This window comes from Falco naumanni, chromosome 11, assembly GCF_017639655.2.
Source record: "Falco naumanni isolate bFalNau1 chromosome 11, bFalNau1.pat, whole genome shotgun sequence".
In the NCBI taxonomy this organism is placed as follows: Eukaryota; Metazoa; Chordata; class Aves; order Falconiformes; family Falconidae; genus Falco; species Falco naumanni.
The window spans coordinates 6360855-6385190 of record NC_054064.1 but is presented as its reverse complement, the minus strand read 5'-3'; the positions used below and the strand labels follow the sequence as shown (position 1 = coordinate 6385190).

The following is a 24336-nucleotide window of genomic DNA, read 5'->3' as shown; positions in this document are numbered from 1 at the left end:
TCTTTACCTCAAAGCAGAAGTCTTGTCCAAGGATACTGCTGTGAAGTGGTTTGACAAAGACTTTTTCTTCTGACCCAAAATCCAGGGCCTCCACGGCGCTGCCTGGGCTCAGTAAAGACTCGTGGGAACGGGACTCTTTCAGCTTCGGCAATCCTCGTGACCTGCAGGAGAGCGAGGGGGAAAGGAAACATCATTTTTTTTCCTCAAAATTACCACAAGAGCTGGCAAGATCCCAGAGAAAGCTGCAACTTGGTGGTGTTGCTTCGGAGCAACTTCTACAATTAGTCTGTCAGCCTTATGAAAATAACATCAGGCTGGTAATCCCAGACTCCTAAGGAAATATCCAGCTACACCAGCCTAGGAAGTCCATTCCCACCGACCTAGAAATTGGAGCTGCCGAGCCATCAGTGAAAGAACAGCAGCACACCAAAAAGTGCAGAACTTAACTGCTGAAATTTAAAGAAAAGCCATAGATACGTTTGGATATGTTACTGAGAAGATTTACTGCTGTCTAGATTACCAAATAAACGTTGCGTATTAAGAGCAAAAATCACACCAATCTCTAAGCCAATGCAAAATGATAGCTACTCTCATTAGAGATGACACTCTGTCCCACAATACACTTGATTTTTCTTAAAATTCAAAGCCTTTACACTAAAGTCAAATACACGAATAATTTCCCACTCCACAATGCTCAAGTCAGTTACCTTATACACAAAATTTAAATTTTGCATTTTCTTCTTCAGTTGCTTCTTCCAGTTTTAACAGTTTCCAATTTTTTTTTTTGTTGACACCTCCATTCTCTTTTAACGTCCCCTCACTAACACGTGCCGCTTCTTCTCAGCCCTCTGCCCTGTAAATCCCTGAGCTTCACCTGAGCTGGCACCTCCCAAGTTCACAGCACCTTTTCACCAAGGCAGTCTTCTCTTTGCCCCCACCGGTTTTCGAGTACTTCTCCAAGACATTCCCCTGCCTCCGCGATGCCGTCGCTTTTTGCGACCAACAGCCACGGCATAAAACGCACTCCAACACGTTCTGTACGCTCCCAATTCGATTCAATCCAGCATTTGTGCACAGCAGGGAGCTCTGCTGTCAGACAGCATTCTAAAACGTGCTCCGTTCATAGGTGACAGTGGTTTCACCTGTGCTCCTTTACCTCCAAACTGACACCTCGACTACACGCTTCTGCAATCAAGTCCTGTGACACACTAGGCACAACCAGCACTTCTATACTTCAGAAAGTAAACACGACGCGCACACGCATCTTGTTTTTCCTCCAGCTGGAACTTGGTCAAGGCCTTCACAGATGACCAACAAGGAGGAAGAGCACAGAGTCCCGGCTTAGCAGAGAAGGAGCTGTTTCTTTAGGTTTTGTTAAGATACCGAGGCTCGTGCTGGTCCCCATGCCTGTTCTGTGTTCCATGAAAGCGTGTCCATAAATACGGCTGTACACCCAGCAAGGAAGGCTGAGCACGAGGAACAGATGTGGAAGTAGAAAGGCATCAGTTGTCTACACGTTACGCAGAGAAAAGTGAAGCTCTGAAACGATGCTCTCTCTCCTGTGTTTGTTTTCACAGTGTATCTTCTACTATTCAACTCCCAGTATCAAACAGAAAATGTTTAAAAATAATATATTTATGGAGGAGTAAAAACCACAGCTACCTCCAAGAGCTTCCTTAATTTTGAAAAATAAGTATTTTTGTATACTTCCTTCACATATCTTATACAAAAAAAAAATCCTCGCGTTTTCTATTCTTAGCAAAATCAAATCCCTCCTATCCTTGCGCAATTCTGTGGGGTAACAGGAAAAAAAAGTAACCCTGACAAATATTTGGAAAAGGCATCTTCAGTACTACTAAGGCTGCTTAACAAAAACCTGGGTATCACGAAGGATACATGTAAAGCAACAAGCAGAGCTCATTTGACTGCTCTTTTGTACAAAACAAAACGCCGAAGGTATCCTAGTAGATTCACATACGATAAGATTTATTAAACAGTAAGGGAGAACTTTGTTCCCATTTAATATATTGGATGACCTAAGTGCAGGCAGCAGAAACCTTTCATAAAAGGAATATTACAAAGACATTGATTTCAAATGCAAAACAGCAGCCCCGGTACAAACGCGTTGGCTGCACCGTGCATGCTTTGTTATAACAGGTTACAGCAGCAGCTGCTCCAACGCAAACCTAAAACCTCAGCCCTGTATAATTGAACACTCGCTGCAGTGAAGGTAGGGCAAGTCTAAAATAAACACACCACAATACACCGCTTTAATATCATCTCTGCAAATCCTCTCTAATTTCTCCTCTCAAGAAAGCACTGCTGAGGTCACTTGGCTTCTGTCCCTTGCCCAAACTCTCAGCAATTCCAGTCCTAACAAAGTACTTTGGTGCACAGCGGAGGGGAGCTGGCTGGGAGCCTGCAGCCAACTCCCGCCTTAGCTCCTTGTCAGCGAAGGAAAGCATGGAGTGGTCACAAAGCGGGGGAAAAGTAGGGAAAGAAAAATAATTACCAGGTAAAGGAGAAAGAAAAAAAGAGATTTTACAAATCCCAGTTAAGCGGCGGCTGCGCTCGGAGTAAGGCAAATCAAGCAGACCTACATGAAACAATCGTACAGCCACTTAGCAGCGCAGCCCCAAATCATAGCGGTGCCACATGTCACAGCCCTCCCTTGCCAGCTCCGTTCTCTGGGCTACATCTCAGACAGTAAATCCTGCCGGGAGAGGAAGAAAGGCACAGATATCCAGGAGGAGTTCTTCCTCAAGCCTTAGGTTACACATTTCAGGTGAGCATCATGCCAGGCAGATACGCTGGGACAAGAAGAAGAGTCACAGCTGCGCGGCGATGGAAATCTCTCTCCTCATCGGCTGTGCTCCCACCCGGCCCCACGGGTGACACCACCAGGCTCCCAGCTGCGTGTCACCATGGTACAGCCTCCCGTAAGGAGATTAGGGGGGCCAGCAGACGCGGCAAAGGTGACCTTTCCAGAAAGAAAGAAGTCCCTCCTCTTCTTTCCCTATCAAGACCCGGACAGTTAAAGAGAGCGAGAGCAAGGGAGGCATCTCCCCAGCATGCCTGCACACAGCTCTGGGGACAGGGTGTGGGCACAGGCAGGCAGGCACAGCCATCGTACCCCGTGCCTCCGCAGCCCGTCTCGCAGGCTACATCTTTCAGTAGCACCTAGTCTGCTTCACTGCTCTTCTAACGAGTTAGCTTTGCACGTCTTGGGCTGCACATCAGCTGGAGCACGGCTAGTTTCCTTGACTCACAGTCCTGGGGCAGAGGAAGGTCTATCTGTTTGAGCGGTCCCCCGAAGTTACCGTATTTAAAACGGCACAATGAAACGATTAAGTGGCTTAGAATTGGCACTTTATCGTCCATAAACACCACGGCAGTGTCGTAAAGTTGTTGGTTAGATGCAACCACATGCATTTCCAAACGCAAGTACATGCATTTGTAAGCACCGTGGTATATATTTGATCTATTGATAGATCTGCAAAGCAAATCATTGACTTGTGCCTAAATCAGCAGCGTCCCAATCAATACAGGCAATAATTATCCAGAAATAATAGTCTTCTGCTGCTTTAAAACCTCATCTGATATTCTGAAGCTTTAAGTAACAATGAAAGAAAATTGCTTGCTGGCTTTCCTTCTGCATAGATGCCACTAACTTTCCAACGTCCAGCAAAGGGGCTAGATTAACAGAATCTTTCCTGTATTAGGTACGAAGCTACTGATAAAACGCATATTGCTTGGAGTCTCTGTTAAGAGAGAGGTAATCCCAGAGAAGCAGATTACTGTAAACAGGAAGATCACACATGCAAAAGGTGGGGGAAGGGTTGTTTGTACAAATCTGTTTCTGTTAAACAGCTCCATTAACAACACCAATCCTGTTTTAAATTACAATTAACCACCGATGATCAATTTTTTTTCCTGCTGCTTTTTCTTTCTACTACTGCAGGCAAGAAAAAAGATTGTAAAGGAACGACATACAACACAAGCTCAGAGCAAATAGCTACCAGCAGCACCAAACAATTCTTAGACAGGTATTCTCCATAATTTCTTTCCCATAGGAAAAGCAGGTGGAGGAAGAGCATGTCAGGGAACATTTTAAACTTCTCACCTCTTTTCACATGTTTTGGAGCGCTGATCTTCAGAGCTGCATAATTTCCTTCTAAATCAGAGCCCAGGCAATGCCCCAAACCACTGGCCTGGCAGCATCGCACCACTGCTACTGAAAAAGATCTCATCCACACCACCATCTTGCTGGCCCAGCCACAAGCTGAGCCTCTCTCCTTGCCCACCATAATTCAGTAATTTTCCACTACGGGAAGATTTTGGTTGTAAGCCGGGAACTAGCAACCTCTGTCTTTCAGTGGCTGCCCATGGCATACAGCTGCCTATTAGCCGACTTCTGTTATGTTCTCCTGTCTATAAGGCATGTAGGATAAAGGGTTAAAATCCCAATTGCTCTGGTTATGAAGCTCTCCTGCAGATTTTGACCTATTTAAAAGCCAACCTACAAAGCACAAAAGACTTTCAATTACTGTGCTTACCAGGGAGAGCACTATATTGCTTGGAAAACAAGCCTGTGGACATCAATAATCAAAAACATTTTAAAAAAAAGTCTAGAAATGAACAACCAAGGAACAGAATCCCATAATCTGTTTCTTTTAGCGAACTGGTATGAAGGCAAAGAATTCTGAAAAGCATTTTTTGTTCAGCCCAAGCACCCGGCTAAAGCCATGCCTTCACTGGTCTTACGCGAAACTGTACGTCTGCATGCTTCAAATAATTCCAGCACAATACGCGTGTGTTGAGAGACACACCCCGAGATCAGAAAGCTGAATTCAATACTTAGCCACTCGCAAAGTCACAGGAGAGAGCTTGGACTGTAACGCAGTGAACTTTCTGCTCAGCGCTGGCCGACCTGGACCCTAACGTCGGCAACATCATCTGCAATACAGGTGCGCTCGAACCAGTGCTGCAGCATCAGGTTTCCCCATGCAAGTGTTCATTTTGCAGGCACCACACCCCACTTCATTTTCCAACTGCCAATTAGCAGAACATCCTATTACTTGGTCAACAATTCTACAAGTTTAACCAGTTTCATTATTAATTTTTCTTTCAAATCATAAACTTAGGGTAGCTTATTTAGATGCAAGTTCTACTCCGCTGCAATTAAACGCTGGCTTTTTCCGAGCATGTTGCTTTAGCCTTCCGTTGAGATTCTGGTCCTTTCTTGCCAGGCCCTACCCAAAGCCTCATTGTCTGAATCCCGGTTTTGCAAAGCCCTTCCCTGCCTGCCTCCTCTCCCTACAGATCACAGCTTGTCTAACAGACACCTCATACGGCGCAGCCAAACAGGCTGCTGAATTTCACAGTGGTAGCATTCCCCTCACCCTACTGTAACCATGGCCTCTGCTATTAATGTTTCAAATTCTTTTGTTTTGCTGGACCAGAGATGCTTAACTGATTCCGTTTCATTTCACTGCTAAGCAATGTATAGGTGAACACAATGTGGAAGAGCCCGGGGTTTGCAGAAAAGCATCAGCCATGAAGAAGCGTGTTCTTATAAAGGGGCCAAGTGAGCGTGCAGGTGGGACAGAGGCATCTAACACCAAAGGCGAAAGTTTGTGACAACAGGCTTAACACCGAGAATCAGTTTTCAGTGAAAAACAAGCAACTGAATGAGGGTTGAAAAAAAACGGCTGAAAGAAATATGTTCACCAAAATAGGAGTGAGACGTCTCTCCGGAAACAAACCACTCCTCCCCTCTCCCCACACTCCAGTATGCAGATAGAAACAGATACGCTGAATGAATACAATCTCCGAGTGAGTCAAGCCTTAATAACGCGTTGTGTAACAAAGATTTTTATCCTTACGTCTAAATCAAGATGAAAATCACCACCCTTTTTTTGAAAACCGGCGTTAAGTTAAAATGAATGAATATGAAACACACAGCGAGATTTGCTTCTATTATTTATACGGTCTGTGCTATTTTCATACTACAAAGAAATCAGAAGGAAGGAGCGAGAACTTACCGAAAGTAGAAAAAGCTGTCGTTGGAACAGCGATAGCGTTTCACCATGAACCCCAGAGCCATGGCTACCCGCTTCCCTGCAACCTGCCGGAACCCATTCTGAGCGAGCACACAGCGGATCCCGTGCTCGTCTACGACTATCTGATAATGCCATAAAATGACTTTTAGTAAAGCAGGAGGATTCCCACGTGGCACTAAATCCCAACAGGGCAAAACCCTCCCAGCTGTCTGCAGAGCTTTATTGCAGTCGCTGAGACCATATGCAGCCCGTCTCGACCATCTTCGCTCCCTCACCGTAAACAAAACTGAGGCGAGAACTGTTGGTCCACTTGGAAATAACTCTCAAATTCCTGGCTGCAAACTGAAAAATATTGATTTGGTCCCTCCTTTCAAACGCAATTTTCCTTAAGTCTTTTCTCACGCTTTTTTCACATGTTTTATATATTACTGACACCGAGAAGATGTGAGAGACAAATATGTGGGTTGAAGAGCTCAAAGAATGCAGTGGGAAACAGGCTGGAAAAGCTGTAAAAGATGATGCGCTAACACGGTGCCAGATAGCCTCATGGTGAGAGCCGGGGATAACCTGGTGCGGTGCCGGACTGGCCATGTGTCTGAAAAGCTTCATTCACATCTGGCACCGGCCACAACCGAGCAGAGTCTAAATCTTCTCACGTTAGTGCCTTGTAAAGACAAACGTGGGTTTTCCAGTACAACAGACTACCCAGCAAACAAGCTGAGCCTGGAGCGACAGACGCGATGGGAATTACGGATGAGAGGGTTTGGATTTCTACAGGATGCCTGGCTGCTGACCCACAGCAGGCTCGTTTCTGGAGGGGCACCGCAGGTGTCTCCTCTCCCCATCCACTAACCTAGTCACACTGAAACAAAGTGAAGAGCCAAAAAAAAGTAGGTTGGCCAACTGCTTTCTGCTGAAACAGAAAATCTGATTATGAAAAAACCCTGCAACTTATCTCCATCACTCCTTCCTACAACATTCCTGAATCCTTTCTATTTTAAACCAACTCCAAACGGACAGCACCCATCCTCTGTCACCATCCAGCACGGCACGCAGTGTTACAGCATCCCAAATCTTGATGTGCACCGGGGTAATTAATCTTCCTTATTCCAGAATTTTTTAGGTATTTATCTATAAACATCTCCTGTTTCTTAACAGGATCCAAACACCTCAGAAGCATGAGAAAGCAACATGACAGCAGCCTCTATTTCCTTCTAATCCTTACAGGGTTTTGGTTTATAAAGCTGTATAATACTTTCTTTGAAGGCAGGGCTCTTGTATTTGTCAGAGCAAGAAAAAGTAGATGCTATCAGTTAACCTGGCCCTGAAAACCTGTATAACACCATGACATCACCTAGCATCACCTGCTTAAAATGGGAAAGGGCTGACTCACCAGCATAGGACAGGAAAGTTTCTACTGCAACCGATTAAGACTCATGCAGAAAGCAGGGAGAGCAGAAGGTGAGAGAATGGCAATTCCCTCTCATGAATTAAGAGTCAGCTGCTACATGTTATCTTCTTTCAGGCAGAAACAGTTGTCACTGATTTGTCCCATTGGAAAAAATTCCAAACAACAGCAGAATTCTGAACACTAATCAATCTTTTTAGCCTCTATTTCTTCCAGCCCATCTCCTCCCAGTATACTAATCTGTTCCTCATCTTCAGCGCTTCATTCCCACATGGTTTCCGAGTTGTTTTTCCTGCTGTTCTACCCACCAATTGCAATTTCAGGCACCCTTAGATACAGAGTGAAACATATGGGAGGAAAGGGAGAAATTATTGGCAAGTTTCCCTTTACAGTGGAACTGAACTTCCTTTATCGTTTTATTTATAAAATACCATTAGAAAAGTAGTAGCTTTAACCCCCAACTTTCAAAGTTGGTATATTCAATGGGTGTGCTGTCTGATTAGACCACAAATGCAAAGAGAACTCCATTAAACCATCAATCTTGCCAACAAAAGTTAACTACAAGCTGGAGTGGTGCTGTTCCGCTTTCTTTCCAAAAAGAACTTTGCAGCAATTTGTGATGCTCACCCGCAGCACAAGGCTGCAAACAGAGCTTGAGGTGAGGCTCATGTTTTTGAGCATCAACACTCATTTGTACAAAGATTTATCTCCAAATAAACTTAATCTCCGCTTGCTTTCCACATAGCTTGGCTACTCCCAAATGGTCCCCCCTGCCTCAAAACTGTGCCCTCTGTTTACTTCAGCAAACGTACCTCTGAAAGGAGGAAGATCACATGGGCTGCTATCAAAGATGCTTTGTTCCATTAGTAGCAAATGATGGCATCAGGCCAAAAAAAACCCACAACAGTGTCCCATCTCATGCCCTGATGATGCAAGATGCACTGCTATAAGGCTGGCAGTGTAGAAGGCCTAAGGAGGAGGGTGACCAGATGGAAAGTAAAGAGCAACCGCAGGTTTGTCCCTGTCTAACATCCTGCACGTCGCTGCCTTCCCAGGGCTCTGTCCCCCAACCCTCTGCATGAACTCTGCCACCGGGACTTCTCAGCTCATTTGCATCTGGATCCTCCTTTTTAAATCCATGCCAAGCAGACTTAAGAGGACTGACAGAACAGACCAGCTACGTCTAATGCCATCACCACATGCAATGGATTTCATGCTTTGCAAGTCATCAGAGAAAATCCGCGTTTCATTCAAGTCTAGTTGACAGTTTGTGCCCACACTGGCAGGGAGCAGAGGGGGACCTGGTTTTAAAGAGAAGGTGGCTTTGCTGTGTATAATATCATGTCTTAAACCAAAGCTGCAGGGCTTAATTGTAGCTAAATTTACTGGCTTTCCCAGAATGACAGCATTTCCCTTGCACTGCAAAGGATGTATCATCAGTCCACATCCAGCATGAGTACCAAGGTAGGGAAAGACAAATACATTATTTAGAGCAAAGAGATTTTTTGCATTACAAAACTTCAGGCAAAGCTGGTTACAAACAAGGGTAAAAACAACAGGTACTTTATCACGTGCTGGCATTATTTAACACGCCTAGGCTCACTGAGTTGCTTTTCATAGCCACGTTGCAACTCCCCGAATATAGGGTTTTATAACAAAACTTAACTCAAAATAGACTGGGTGGACATTACTATGACTACAGGAGCAACATTACCCACATGGTTAGTTATGTTTGGTAGGCAGCAGTCTTTTCTGTAACTCGTGAGCTTAACAAGACCTCTAACATCCGAAGCCTTGCTATCTCTATGATTTCATGGTGCTGCCTTTCAGATGGGGAAGATAGTACAACTGATTGAAATAGCACAGCATGACAGATACAAATAACGAATTCAACTCAGCCAAAGGAGAAGGGAAAATGCACTAAACAATGCAAAAATCACAGAAGCCTGCCGTGGCCTTAAGTACGGGCAACCTATTTTTCACTCAGTCTAGTTCTCCTGCTGAGCTAGGTACATGCTCTGTGGCACGTAACAGAGTAATGTTTAATAAAAACAATTAAGAGACTTCACAAATAGTTAGGAAAAACTGCGTGTGAGAGCTTTTGCTTGCCTCATATACAATCCATTCCCAGCCTGAACCGCCAGCCAAAAACTAAACAAGCAAGAATATACCAAATGGAGCACTAAGATGGTCTGAAGTTACCGTGATTTCCAGTTTCCTGAAGAACAGACCATCTGTTCATTGTAGTAACACTGCAGTAACTATACAATTGACTGACAACAGCAAGGATTCTTAACGAGTCTGAACTGCACTGCAGATCTCTGGGCTTCTCCAGTGCTAGCTGAACTGATCTGCTCACACCAGCACAATTCCTCCTATTCGGCCACTGCACTGATCTGCAGATTAAGTACTGCATATATCAAGGCAAGTTTCTCTAAAGCTGATCAATCCAACGGTTTTGTATCATGAAATTTAAAGTCTGCGGCTTATTTGAAACAGATGCAGAAAAAGGTATTGGATTCCATACGCTTAACCTGAACTTTTCGTCAGGTGTTAAGAACAGTAAAAGTTTCCAGTCCTGTGTCAGCAGTAGACTCTAAATAACTTCTAGTATAATAAAGTCGGCCCAGAAAACTACCCACGTGCCTGTAAATTTGCAAAGTAGCTCTGGATGAGGAGAGATTGTTTGGGAGATGCATTGAACCTTACCTGTCATCCGCACTGCGGAGAGATGGGAGACGAAAACTTGTGTTCCTGTCCAACTTTGACTGACTCTTTGTCCTCTTGATGGACCCTTTCAGACGTTTACTGAAGAAGCCCTAAAATGAGAAGTTGCAGAAGTGAAACAGGGAAACTGATGCCAGTAATAAATCAATCAATGCACTGTCATCAAGCCCAAACTCAGCAGCGATTCCTGCCGACAACGATTACAGAACGTGCTGTACTGGGATTCCCCTGAGCAGGAAGAAAGGCAGGGCTAGATTGTCAATGACAGTTCCAGTATGTGATAAATTCAGATCGCAATAATTAGCACTACTGACATTACAAGTGCACTTCAATGAATTCCAGCTATTATACAAGACACCCAAACCCCCGCAATTACCATTTAAGAATTAGATGTCAGCATTTGTTCCCACTTCCCCTTTACAGGCCACGTTTTTAATTATTGGTCATATTAAGGGTACAAGATGTCTTTTATTATGAGCATCTATTGCACCCACAGTTGCACCCAGATTTCCCTTTTTGATTTAGATATAGCACACTAAGTCTTACAATAATTGTAATTTCAATAGCCTCACTACCCAAAACTGAAAATTTCAAAAGATTTCACGTGCTAGTGACTTCACATACCTGTTCTGGTCTTGCTTTGAAGCAAAGCTCAACTCAAAAAGCTACTTATGATCTAAAAATACTGAAACTTCAAGTCATCTGCCCTCTGAACTACAATTGTTCATCAAACAATCGCAGACCAAAGCCACGTTAGTGGGAGGGAGCCGCTGGGGATTACCTAGCCAGCCTCCTGCTTGATGTCGGCATCTGCCAACAGCTGGTCAGCCTAACTCTGACTTTGTCTAGTTCAGTCTCAAAAAACCTCTGGCGCCGGAGATTTTGCCACCTCTCTGGGTAACTCAGTCCAGTGCTGTACAACCTTTCCGGGGGGGGGGGGGGGGGGGGGGGGGGGGGGGGGGGCGGGGGGGAAGTCCTTGTGTTCAATAAAAACTTCCCAAGCAGCAATCTTCAGCTGCTGCCTCATTACAGCATCTGCCACTGTGGGGAAAAGTTTGGCTCTGTCACCTTCGTAATTCCCCTCTCCGTTGCAGCAGGCTGCCTTATATCATCCGTTAGCAGCTTCTTTCCCAGATAAACAAGTCCTCAACCTCTCCTGATAGTTCTCTCTTTGTCGATAGCAAGAGCTACTGCTGCGTTACCAGTAGTGAAACACAAATACACCTGACCACTGAGATACAAGGGCTGCGTGCATCTGTACATGTGGGGGAACACGGAAATATTTCAGCACCTGCACATTTTGATTTCCTCCTATAGCCCTTTAAGTTACTTCGAGCATAATACACATTTTAAACAAACCAGACATACATGCACATACATTCTTTAAGAGGTTCTTAATCCAACAGGGATTAAGCAACATTTTACTGGCTGAATGAGTTCTGCTCCTTCACGCAGAAGAGCTGCACCGGAGCCACCGCACACTGTGGGCTGCTGCCGGGAGACTCAGCAAACGCACCTGAGTGAAACCATGTTTGTTAAGAATATTACACACTGGTTATAGATTGGTAGAATCTGCTTAAAACGAATGTTTTTTGGTGTGGGTTGAACCAGCAGGTTGCTTTAGTAAGGGTCTAGTAACAGCTATATCCAGCTGGGGCCAGCCCTCTCTCCCATCACCCGTGTTTTGCTAGGATAGCAGTCAAGTACAGCTGATTTCCAACACATCTGCAAGGCAAACCTCCACAAACTGCATTTGGGACAGGTGACAGATGCTGCCCACAGCTGCCTCCTGTAATACAGATATCAGCAAATTGGAGACATACAAGGTCTCCTGTTCTTTCCTGTGCAGGACACTGACAAAACAAGAGTGTTTTATTGGCTCCAGGTGACTCAGCCAGGCTGAAGTGTGTGACACTGTTCATCTCAGACTCCTAAGAATTAGGCCACCACAACAAAAGATGACTTCATCTGTAATCTTTTACTCTGAAAAATCTCACATCTCTTTCACCTCTTCAGGAAGAAAATGTGGTTGATAGACGATTGGACAGGGTGCTACGTGATTCCTCTAGGCTTCATTTCCCCCAGAAGGCTGGACCAGGCGACCTTTTGAGGTCCCTTCCAACCCGGGCTGCTCTATGATTCTCCAGTACTCAAAGGAAAGGGCTATCACCCTCTTCTCATCAGTGCATGATGCCAGGTTAATTGCTGGAAAATAAGTTGTTTCCAAACAGCAAAGCCTGCATTTGGTCAGGTTCAAGACACATACATCCCTAACCAATTTTCCAGTCCCATATATGCCTTTATCTCCCCATACTTTCAGTGTTCCTTTTGCAACAAAATGTATTCTCTTCCCTTTAAACAAGCACACCCTTCAACCCCCCCCTCTGCCTTTACTCATTCTGTTATTCTTCATCCCTTTACATTCAGTTTGTCCCTCCTTTCTTATACAATTCAATCCTGTATCCTAATCCTTCTTGAAACTGCACAGTTCCCCTCTCTGCACACACTGGTAGGTGGGTTCTCTCCCTCCTCGCGCTTGTTCTCACTCTGCTTCTTTCCACAAATGACCAAGCGAGTCCTGCTCAGCTGTCACTTGTTAAAATCCCACCAAACCCACAGTTCCTCAGCCCCCCACCACGTGACACCTTCAGCAAATGCAGCATGATGGCCCGGCTCCTCTCTTGCACGGAGATCTGGATGGTGATGCACTACTGAAAGCCTACCCATATCCAATACTGACTGTAGGATCCTTCCAGCACATGCAGATCATCCTCTCCCAAGTACCTATGTAGGAAACAACGTGCTCACACACACCAGAGCCTGCCACGCGCCCGTCTGGGCAGCACAGAAATTGGGATGCCCTGCGGGATGGTGCTGCAGGGGACAAAGGAAGAGGGAATCTGTTTGCTGCATCTGAAGGCAGTGCTGCATTTAAGGCTGCCCTTCAATTCCTGAGGCTTGCAGCCAGCTGGCTCCTCAGGGGTGAAAGCTGCTATGTTCTCCTGAAATAGGAAACAGAAGCGGAAAAGGTATCTTTTTCTAGATATCTAGATACTGCAAAAAAAGCCCACAAATCTACATAGTGTGCTGGGTGAAAAGGTACTGTCAAAAGGGAAGACGTGTTTTTAGCTGTGTGTGCCACTCAAACTGTACTGGCATTCCTGCACTTTTCTTGGTCTTGGTATTGAAAAAGTGCCTTTGAAAGAACCCTGTAATCAATAGATGCTCTTGGGCTTCTCTTGGGGCCATTGCTGGAATTCAAGCAGAGAATGTATAGCACTTTCAAAGGCACTTTCATATATTCTGACCTCTCAGCATAAAAAGTAACAAACCCAACTACAGGGATTCAGATCTGGTGGACCCTGGCTTCGTTCCAGTACCTCTCAGGCTACTCAAATTGCAAACACGAAATAACATGGTTTTCTCCCCTTAAGGGCAAATAAGACAAAGGTGACCCAATTCAGCAAGGGTCCAAAAGTATTTATATTGAGTCATTCCAAATCCCACTCAGAGAGGGACCGTGAATATTCATTTCTGTGTGCATGCACAATTTTAAATTGGCATTGCTTTAACATTAGTGAAACACGTTCTTGGTTTAAATGAATATAATCTACTCCCTTATGAAATAAATATACTACCTGGGGTTGAATAAGGCTATCCAGAGTCAACTATACCAAAAAAACCTGAAAAATTAAGGAAAAAATATACCTAAGGATAAAAATTATTCCAAGAGCGTACTTATTGGTCATCCTCAGAAGACTTGAAAATGTTTGCAATATTTGCTCTCTGCACCTTGCTGGCAGGTCATGTGGGGCCAGTGCTTACAGATGGACAACCTGGGAGCAGCATGAAAAATTCACGTGTGCCAGAACTGAGCAGTTTTTCGACTTCCATTTGCCAAAGGAAATGCTTTTAAATACTGCATGCAGATATAAAAAAGATGTAGTGACGAAAAATGGGCAACAAAACCATGTAACTGGAAGTTTTATTTCCTTTTCTTCTACAGAGAAGAAATCCCTGCCAATGCCATTCAAAGGACAAAAGCACCCTTACTTCTTTTCCTGTCGCCTAGGTATTTCTCTTAAGGACCTATTTCAACACAAAATACACTGCTGTTTGATTCCAACACCTAAATGAAATGAAGTGCCTGAGCTTTAAGAACCATCATGGAATATTTTCAAGAACAGTGTGCATTTTACTGCTTAAGCAAACACCCTCAGACAGAAAGATATAAACTTATTACCCAAACTGGCAGAAGACGACTAAGTTCTTAATAAAAAAGTACAACATATTTGGGTAGGATAAATTATTTAGCTAGGATGAAACCTGAAAAGATCAGTACAGTGTAAAAGCAGTATTTTAAGAGGAGTCCAGCGAGAGAATAACTGTAAAAAAATTGTGCCTTAATCCTTCAAGAGACAGACTCGATGGTCCACACCTAATGGGTTAAAGCTCAGTATAAATTCCCCTCAGAACCACAGGATGAGGTGAACAGGAATGGAAGAGAAAGCCAGGGAAGAGAGCAAGCGAGAGCGCAGAAGCGTGTACTCAGCCGGGCGTGTGGAGTAGGTTCAGAGCAGGTTCATCATCTCAGCCAAAAGCATCAAACACTGGGGTAAGAAATCCCAAGGATACAACATCTAAAAATAATTTGATCCCACTGAGAATTCTACTCATCTCATTTGTAAGTTAAGCAACTCAAACTCTCTCCCTCTGCCAAGAAGAAATCGCCACAGGAGACGCGATAAATTCGGCAGGCGTCTGTAACCCCCCTCCACAGCTGCGCGGGGAAGGTACAGAAACGCCAACCCCCAGGTATTTTAAACTCAGGGATGGCCCTTGCTCAGGGCAGCTTCGGCTTTAGGGAACGCTGACTCCTTGCCAAAGATGACAACTGTGTGTCTGTCCTCAACCTCAGCAAAGCGGCACATGAACCTCCCAACAAATGCAAAGACAGCCCGAACATCAACTGCTCGACTCTTCAACTATCGCTCCCCTACAGATGCACCGATTCTTCGCTCTGGAGAGAACAGCCCATGCATAATAAATAATGATTGTCTTTGCTGTTTGGAAAGCGAAAGGTTAATTCAGCCACGAACTAATAAAACTATATATAACCGTAACACAAATTATCCATCGACAGAATGCAACGATATTAGTGGCAGTTTCAAACCAGGGGAAAAGGGGCGACAGTGAAAGGTCCATCTTACATACAGGGCTGTGGTTTGCAGCACTGCTACCTACATTATGTATTTCTGGGGAAAAACACATTGCCTTTTGGAGGCTTGCAACGCATCTTGAACAGCTATAATTCCAGATGAGGAGCACTAATGTATTATTAATAACAGCAGGTGGGTAACTTCATTTACAGAGTGGTGAGACTTGTTCTCTCTGAGGGGAAGGACTGGGTGGGTACAAAGATAACGCTCAAGTGACCACGGACGACCGCAGAACTGCCTCCCAACTACTGCGCGTTGTTGGTACACGAAGCATTTTATTTCTTAAGTTGCTCACAGGCAGCTATCAAGAAAAAAAAAAAAATAATATCATAGCCAAGTGGAAATGCTCTTCTGTGCCAGTAACGTTGTAAAGCTACGGGAAGCAAAGAAGCAGGGGAAGATAGCCAGGTCATAAAATTGAAAGATAGAACTAGCAGGATATTCCAGGGATTAGGAGCAAACATGGTGAAGTTTACTATCCCCTGCAGAACAACAAAATGCCAGTGTAACTAGCAAAGAGGCAGAGAAGTTTGCTGATGAGCCCAGTAACGGTCATTACTGAAGTATTAGCAGTGACTACCTTTGAAAAGGCTCTCAGCCACTCACGCAGTAGAAAAGCAGATGAAAACAACCTTACGTACACCTTGGTGGCAATATAAAGAACAAGGCAGTGACTTACAACAGTCAAATTCCACCATCAACTCATCCAAACAGCGTGGCACTATGTCACTGAAGAGGTGGTTTATGCACCGGCAGAGCACAATAAAAAACATGTTTGAATGTATAAACAAAGGATAAAGCACAATAAAAGTCAAGTGGTATTATGTAAGTCCGCCACAGCTTTCACACTAATGCACCACACTCTACTGATCTTTTCATCTCAGCAAGAAAACTAGAACAAAACTAAAACTCCAGAAGTATAAACTGATTAAAAGCAGACAAGAGGGGGGGATTTACAAATGATATGCTTTAAAGACCGACTATTTATTTTAGAAACAAAAGCAAGAAGGGATTATAGATGAATAAAACAAATAGCATGGAAATTAACTAAGCTCCTCATGCACCCTGTTACATAAGAAACCCAAGGGGCAACTTAACATGAGAGGCAGCACATTTCCCTGATTGTCAGGAGACCTTTTCTAACGCTATCTATAAATCAGCCCCTAGAATTCTCCACTGCAAGATATTATACAGACAAATTTTTTCAGCAAGATTAAAAAAGGATTATGTGTTTATATAAGGAAGAATAACATATGTAGCTGCATTAGTCAGGTTTAAAAATAACAAGCGTGAGCAATAATCATGCTTCAGGACACAAGCTGATCAACAGCAAGGATCAGGAAGATATTTTTCTCCTGATGGGACAGCACTGCAGATTTGGCCAGATAACAATTTCAACTTTCCAATGAAAAATTGTCTACAGCCACAGGAGGGAAGCAGGAGAGGATGAACAAGTTGAAGAACAGTAATAAGAAAACCAAGGAAATGGAAAGGACACCAGAACAGGGATACACTGATAATACATCTATTAATAAAATGGATCATAAGATTGCACGTACTCTGCATGATATGTAGTCAAAAGCACTAAAGGAATCAAATTTCCAAGTCACTGGGAATCATACTAAAATATTCATGAAGAAACAAGAGCTACCCGATAGCTGGGGAGAGCTACCTCAGCTTTTCAGATCACAACCCAGCAAGGTGTCCAGCACGGATGCGACCGGGAGCACTGAGCCCACCCGCCTCCACAGGGGCTGTCCAGGCACCAGCACAGGAAAAGAGCATCCTGAAAAGCCCCTATCCAGGAACTAAGGAAGAAAGGTCAGAAGCCTGTCTAGAGAAGAACAAAACAAGGGTGGCAAACAATATCCTGAGACATGGGCCACCTGAGTCTATCAGAGCGTTCAAGCAAACCACAGTTACCGGCTGAAGTCCGTGGAGAAGCGATGGCCTCCAGCCTACCTCACCCCGACTCCAGCGGCTGCATTTTTGCCTTTCCCTCACGTCAGGAAAGAGGCAGTTAATTTTCATGACCCCGGCTCTTTAGTGCCCTGGCACGCAGCCAGTAAGCAGCTCAACACTTCGGAGTACCTTTTGATAATACACCACATGCACTAATTAGAAAAATTAATGGAAACGAGCTTTGCCAAAGCTAGTAACACAAACCTGAGAACCGGCTGCAGGAATATCTAAAAAGAGTAATTACAACAAGTGATAAGGTATCAAGGTAGAAGAAAAGGTCCAATGGGATGCGGTAGGGATAGTGGCATGACTGCTTCTGTTTAACATCTTTGTTAATGATCTGGAAGAAAAGTTAAACAGCACATTAATTACACTGAGCTATATTAAATTAGGAGGTGAAGCGAGGGCCAGGGAGGACAGAGAAATAACACAAAGGGTTGTGAGCAATTAGAAACTGATATCACACATTCCTGTGAACTTTAGTACCAGAACTCGGCGAATCAATTGAAGGGAATTAAAAACAGAAGAGCAAGAGAAGTGATAAAGGGGCCAGAAGGACTGATTTGCAGAGGATGCATTAATCAAACCCCTGCATAACTTGAGTAAGCCATGATTTGGAGGTGAAGAGTAGAGTGAGTTGGTACAAATTTAAATACTATTAAACCAAGGACAACTGGAATGTGACCACTTATTTTTGTTCAAAGCTATATGCATTCATAGTTCCCCTACATTAATCGCAGGGGAATTAGATACTAAGTCAAGTTCACAGCAAACACGAGAAAAACGCTCCTGCTGTTGAGGTCCACCGGACGGGGTCACAGACTGGATATACCCATTGTCTGACTCAGTGCTGTAGCTTGATGTCATGACCAAATCCTCTTTGGCGGAAAGGTAGTGTGAAGTTGATAGAGCCTATGAGCTGTATTACCCCAGGAGAAAGATGCAGATGGGAACTTGGTGAGCATCCCGGAGATAGCCAAGCACCCATTTATGCCTTTGACACAAAACCTGCAGCGTAAGAGCCAGCATACCTAAGCGAACACATCACAAGCAAATAATAAAAAAAAATAAAGCAGATTCAAACAAACACGTTATGGTAAGAAAAGAGTGGAAAGCGGAAGGAAAAACATTAGTCTTACAATAGGGAGGCGAGATTTGAGCACAGCCAGTTTTTCATGAAGGATGCCGCGCTGCCTCACGCTAACGTAAATCAACAATTCCATCTCTGCATTGGCGCTGAAGCAGAATTAAAAATATGTACTTGTGTGCCGTCAGGTCACATGGCCAGGAAAGATCAGACTTGTCCTAACCTGGCAGCGTGATGGTAGCGGAGCAGTGCTCTGGAGAAGCAACAATCTTGCTGACTGCATAAAAGATGAGGCTGGGCAGCCGCGAGATCTCATCAAGCTTTGACCTTCACTTAGGCTGGCTGCATTGTCTTCTGTTCCATTTAGCAGTACTCTTAAAGAGCAAAGAGGCAGACAGTATTTCTATAGATCCAATTATACTCTTGACTAGAAACAAACCATGGAAGGCAATCTGTAAGTATCAGCCTTCCCATCAGGTGCACACAGGGTTCCTATAAAAATCATTTTATTTACTGCAAAGATTGTGTTCTGGCTTTCCTATCTCATTTGCACTTGTTTCTTTGCCTCTTTCTCATCCTTTTTTTTTCTTTTCCCCCTAATAGCCAGCAGACATGGATGAATCATTTATTATTTGTAATAACAACTCACTAACTACCCTACCCCAAAGAAGCAAAAATCAGAGAGCACAATCCAAGGCTGAAGACTGGTTTAGCAATTCCTCTCTACCCTGCCACTGCAGGAGGTTTGAAGATTTTGATCTTCTCATATTTACCCTTGTCCCTCAATTCCAATGGTGGAGCGACAACAGAATACGGCAGGGTGCAACAGTGCAACCGTAGGGAACGGGATGCGCTGAGACTGAGATGCTCTGCCAGGACAGAGTGTGTGTGGGAAGGGAAAAGCTGGTTCCTCGCCCACCTATGCGTCATGATGCCTACTTCTAGCCAGTTCCGTCTGCCTTCCTATTTGTTCAGTCAAATGCTCATTATTAAAAATATGACTTTTCCTATCTATGCGTATCTATAAACATCACACATCTGTCTGTATGTGAGAAGACACACTTAGATACTTCCTCATTTCAGTTTCCCTAATTTTCATGCCCTTCCACGCTCTCCCTCTATATTCCAGATACACTTGGAAATTGTCAAACGGCAATTAACGCAACTAAACCTAGGTGGAGGCTAACGTTTAACTGCAGACAAGAATATTTGGGGAAATGGGGAAGAAAAAGAAAGGACAAGCACCAAGAGCTCTTTGTACGCATGCCTTCTGCTATGCCATGTCAGCATTAGCAGAATCCACTTTATTCCCCTTGGTGGGAGATAACCAGAACACACACATTGCACATGCTGGTCCATGCGGTGGTTAGTCCTGAGAAAAGAGTATGTTTATAACCACTGAGATACTACTTTTCACACAATAGTAAGTTTAAACATTTGTCTTTTCCTCCAGTGCACATGCAGGAGGTAGGAAGGCAAATTTCCTGAATTTTACGCCTCAGCCCCTCAAAATAAATCCTTCACTGACCACTGCCACTGAAGAGGCTACTTAAAAATGTCTCGTCAAGGAAATGTTCGCTTAAGTGCCATTAGGCTGTTATGAATCAAAATTCCAGATGCTAAACAAATGCCAATTAGCAGTATTAAAAAAGCAGATGCCTTGTTCTGAGTAAGTACCACTGCCTGGTGTTTGAAAGGAAAAAAACCTGCACGGAACATGCTGGAAGCCACCGTCCTATTGAGAAGACAGCTTTTAAATAGCATTTCTGAGAGGCAAACTTAAAAAGCTGTAAAAGCAACTTATTATGAAAGTCTCAGCATAATTTTCCATCGGTATGGAAGAAGGTTAAGCCGTCCCCTGCCTTAAGCTGCTTTCTGTTAGAAATCCAAGCAGTGAGGAGGAGAGGTATGGCACAGAGTCAGGGCCACGGCAAGAATAACTGCGACAGCACGACACTGCAGCTGCCTAGAGCCCTCCAACCTGCACCGTACGTGTCAGTGTCGGGAAAAATAAAAACACAGGTTGTCTTATTATTAGTCTCTTTTCTGTGTATGGATATGCGTGATACATATATATGTGTATGTATCATACATCCCTGTCAAATAAAGATGACCAAACACACATGTGTAAACCATTATAGGCACCTCTTACAACCTTCACGCAAAGCCCTTTCTTCTCAGACCGCTGATCCCAGACCTCCTCCATGAGGTGCCCAAGTCACCCCACCTGCTTCTGAGAGCTGGGAAATTCTCAATTTAAATCAAAGGAAGAAACACCATTCCTCCCCACCTTATCACCCACCTCTTAGATGTATGCCCATCCACAAAGTTAACAGCGTATTTTATTTCGGTAGTTTTGGCTTGAGCTCATCTGTATTCTTAAGCGATCTGATTGCAGTTGGCTCTTTTAAACAGAGCAGAAGTTGGCACGTTTGAAAACGGGGTGATCTCAAACCCCCACCTGCACTGCAACCTGCTAAGGAGTAACAGCATACAAATGGCTTCTTCAGAGCAAAACCCCCACAGCCTGGTGCCCGCGAGGAAGGCAGGAGGGTGCATTATGCTCCTGGGTATACAGGTGGCCAGGCGGACAAAGAAGTGCAATACCAGCCACGTGTGGCACAGATAGCTTCTAGGTTTTTTTGCTGGTTTATGCCCAAGAAGGGCAGCCGTATACTGCTTCCTCAGCCTATTTGCCAGAGTCCTCAAAGTCCTGAAATACACTGCCAGGGGAAACGAGAAACATTTTGCGAGGTTCTTGCTTTGAAAGGGAGCAGGAGCTAAGAAGTATTAAGAGGACTGTTAGAGAAGAATTAGAGAAACATCAAAACGTTACTTAAAAGATAGGATCAACATTAAAAAAAACTGCAAAAATGAGGAACAGAGAAAAAAGGAGGCATATGAAATAAACAATACAGACAGTAATCAAACACTTCTGATCTGTCGCTTGCAGTTGTTAGACAAAGACTGTGACAATGTATAAGAGGCTAGGGCAATTAATTACAGATGAAGACAAAGACGACAGAGAATTTCTTACAAAGGAAGAGTCCTTAGCTAGGACTTTTGAAGGCTCTCAGAGTTCAGAAATCCTCCTGGAACTGTGTGGACCATGGGCTCAGCATAAAAAGCTCAGAACTTGACATAACAGAATATTCTTGTGACAACTTCACATGCAACTAGACCAAGACCCTTTTCCCCCACCAATTATCACCAAGAAAACAGGTCACTGAAGCGACAGAGGATAGATAGTTCACAGAATCGCGAAATAGCAGAGGTGGGAAGGCACCTCTGGAGATTGTCTAGTCAGACCCCCTGCTCAAAGCAGGGTAAGGGTAAACGAGAGCATGATGCTTAGGACACTGTGTCCAGTCTGCTTTGGAATGTATCTCCAAGGATGGAGACTCCACAACCTCTCCAGGCAACCCATCCTGTGTTTGATCACCCTCACAATGAAAAAAGGGTTTTCTTCTGTTTGAACAGAATTTCACGTATTTTAGTTTGTGCTCACTGCCTCTCGTCCAGAGAGCCTGGCTCCATCATCTTTATTCTTTTCCATCAGGTATTTATACACATTGCTAAGATTTCCCTCGGAGCTTTCTCTTCTCAAGGCTAAGCAATATATTCTGCTTTAACTGCTACTTCAGGTATTTTTTTGAACTAGAGGAAAACGTGATTCGTGGTATTTCAATAGACATTAAAAGTTCAAGTTTTATTCTGACAAGAAAGTCTTTACAAAAGAAAAATTCTTCACAATGAGGATAGTCAAACGTCAGAACAGGTTGTCTAGCAAAGCTGTGCAATCCGCATCCTTGGAGGTTTTCAACACCTGACTGGAGAACACCCTGAGCAATCTGATATAAATTGGTCCAGCTTTGAAGACAGGGATACATCAGAGACTTTCAGAGCTCCCTTCCAATCTATATTATTCTATGACTTTGAAAAGTGACCAAGTGTGGAGACCCTGCACATCTAATTGCTTCCTCAGTCCCTTTTTCAATTCCAATAAATCACAAGTTTACTGGTTGCTTTAAACACCATATATTCCATACACTCTGACCAACCTCAATCCTTTTGTAATTTAAGTGGCTGTCATTAAACTCTTGGCTGTTTTTTATTTTATTTTTAAAATGACACAATGTAGTATTTAATCAAATCCAAGTTTCACACACGTTTGGATCTCAAGTGAGCTAGGAAGTGTACTTAACAGGGACAAGTGCCATCTAAAGCAAAGCAAGAACTTACACACTAAAGTACAGAAATGTACTCATGTCCACAGAAAATATACAAAACCCCCCAAGGTTCACTAGACAATTCTTCTCCTGTTTTTCCTCAGGTTTTAAACTAGGCAGATGACTTGCCAAAAATAAAAAGAGGGGTATGAAAATATTTGTAATATTCAAGTTAGATATTTTAAACCACAAATATTGTTAAAAAATTACCGAGCAGCTCATTTTAACTTGAAGCATTTGCCCTCAGTCTAATAATAGAAAGGCCTTTGTGCTCCTGGATACACTGACCAAAGAGTGACACAAGCAAGAAAATCCAGACCCCAGCTGAAATTGCCTCATGCAGACCCAAAGCCAACCAAATTAATGACAAAAGCTGAAGAGCTAAAGAGCAATTACACACCTGCACAAATTTCATCAGCTTCTGAATAAACGATAAAGCCATTTCAGTTTTCTATGTATTTCAATGGCACAAGGGAAAAAAGCCCAACACGCTATCACCAAACTAAAGGAACTTTTTTCCCTAGTCAAAATTGAGTGTGTAACGCAATCCTTGGCAGCAACCTCAAAAGTATTTATATAGGTCGCTGCCCACATTAACAATGGTGTTTCACTATTTGCAATTTTAAATCATGGCAATGAAAATAAGCAAGTTACGGATTTACCAGAAACCTCATTGATAATACATGACAGTTGATAACAATACCTCTTGGTCAACTGGAAATATTAACTAAATACCCTTCCACCCCGCTCACCCCCCCCCCCCCCCCCGAGCTTAGTTGTACACTGTGATATTTTAATCTCCTCCTATTCAATTCAAAAAAAATTCCTCTTTTGCAGGAAAGGCACACTTACTGGCACTTTGAAAGGAGAAGTATTCGAAGCATCCATGGAGTTGGTTTTCTCAGAAGTGCTGGTCCCAGAGATGCTCCGTCTGCGAGGAGATCTCTCGGCTGGGACCTCTAAGGAAGAGAAGAAAAAGAAGGTGAATGGGTGCCGGGGGGTGGGGAATAATCAGGTTTTATGCTCTATAGGACAGACGCTGCAAAGTTTCAAGTGCATTACACTAAACTGCTGAATGACACACACCTATTTTTCTGTCTCTTATTTACTTCCTAAATCACAATGGCATTTCCACTGACATTCAAGGTTGTGAATCTGACTTGACTCTAGGCAACAGGCAATTAAAATCAAAAAATGCTGGTAAAGATCAATACCCAAACATATTCAGTATTCTATTGCTGTTTGTGAGAGAGCATTTAGAGAACTTTTTTTTTTTTTTTTTTTACATAAGCAATGCAGTAATTAACAGGTAACTAAAATCAAGACCCAGGGAAGCTAATTTTAGTCACAGCTGAATACAATTTGACAAAGGTCAAAGTTCGGTCTTATATGATCACACTGCTTGCTCAAACCACACTACCAGCAGAAGACATAACTGCCCGGGTAATATGACATATAACTCTCTGCAGATCAAAAAAAAAAATAGGTCAACTTCTCATTCTGGCAATATGACCTTACTAAGATACGACTTTGGCATCTTAAATCCATGCAGGCTGATGTGACTAGCACAAATATTCATCAAAGATGCACTTACATCTTTTTCTAGTGCAAACACTAGCATAATAGCATAATAAAGTATACA

At 43.5% G+C, this 24336-nt stretch overlaps 1 protein-coding gene across 10 annotated transcripts in view; it reads right to left on the bottom strand.

Annotated features, from left to right (window-relative positions):
• Positions 1-24336, bottom strand: part of RASAL2 (RAS protein activator like 2) — a 187249-nt gene that overhangs the window by 31628 nt on the left and 131285 nt on the right. For 9 of the 10 annotated variants that reach the window (XM_040610596.1, XM_040610597.1, XM_040610598.1 and 6 more), the window contains 3 exons: positions 23547-23653; positions 10180-10289; positions 8-161 (listed from right to left, as the gene is read on the bottom strand). In XM_040610596.1, the coding sequence (XP_040466530.1) occupies positions 8-161; positions 10180-10289; positions 23547-23653 (371 nt within the window). Of the gene's footprint in view, positions 1-7; positions 162-6044; positions 6165-10179; positions 10290-23546; positions 23654-24336 lie in introns of those variants that run through there. The other variant, XM_040610601.1, reaches the window with a different exon arrangement.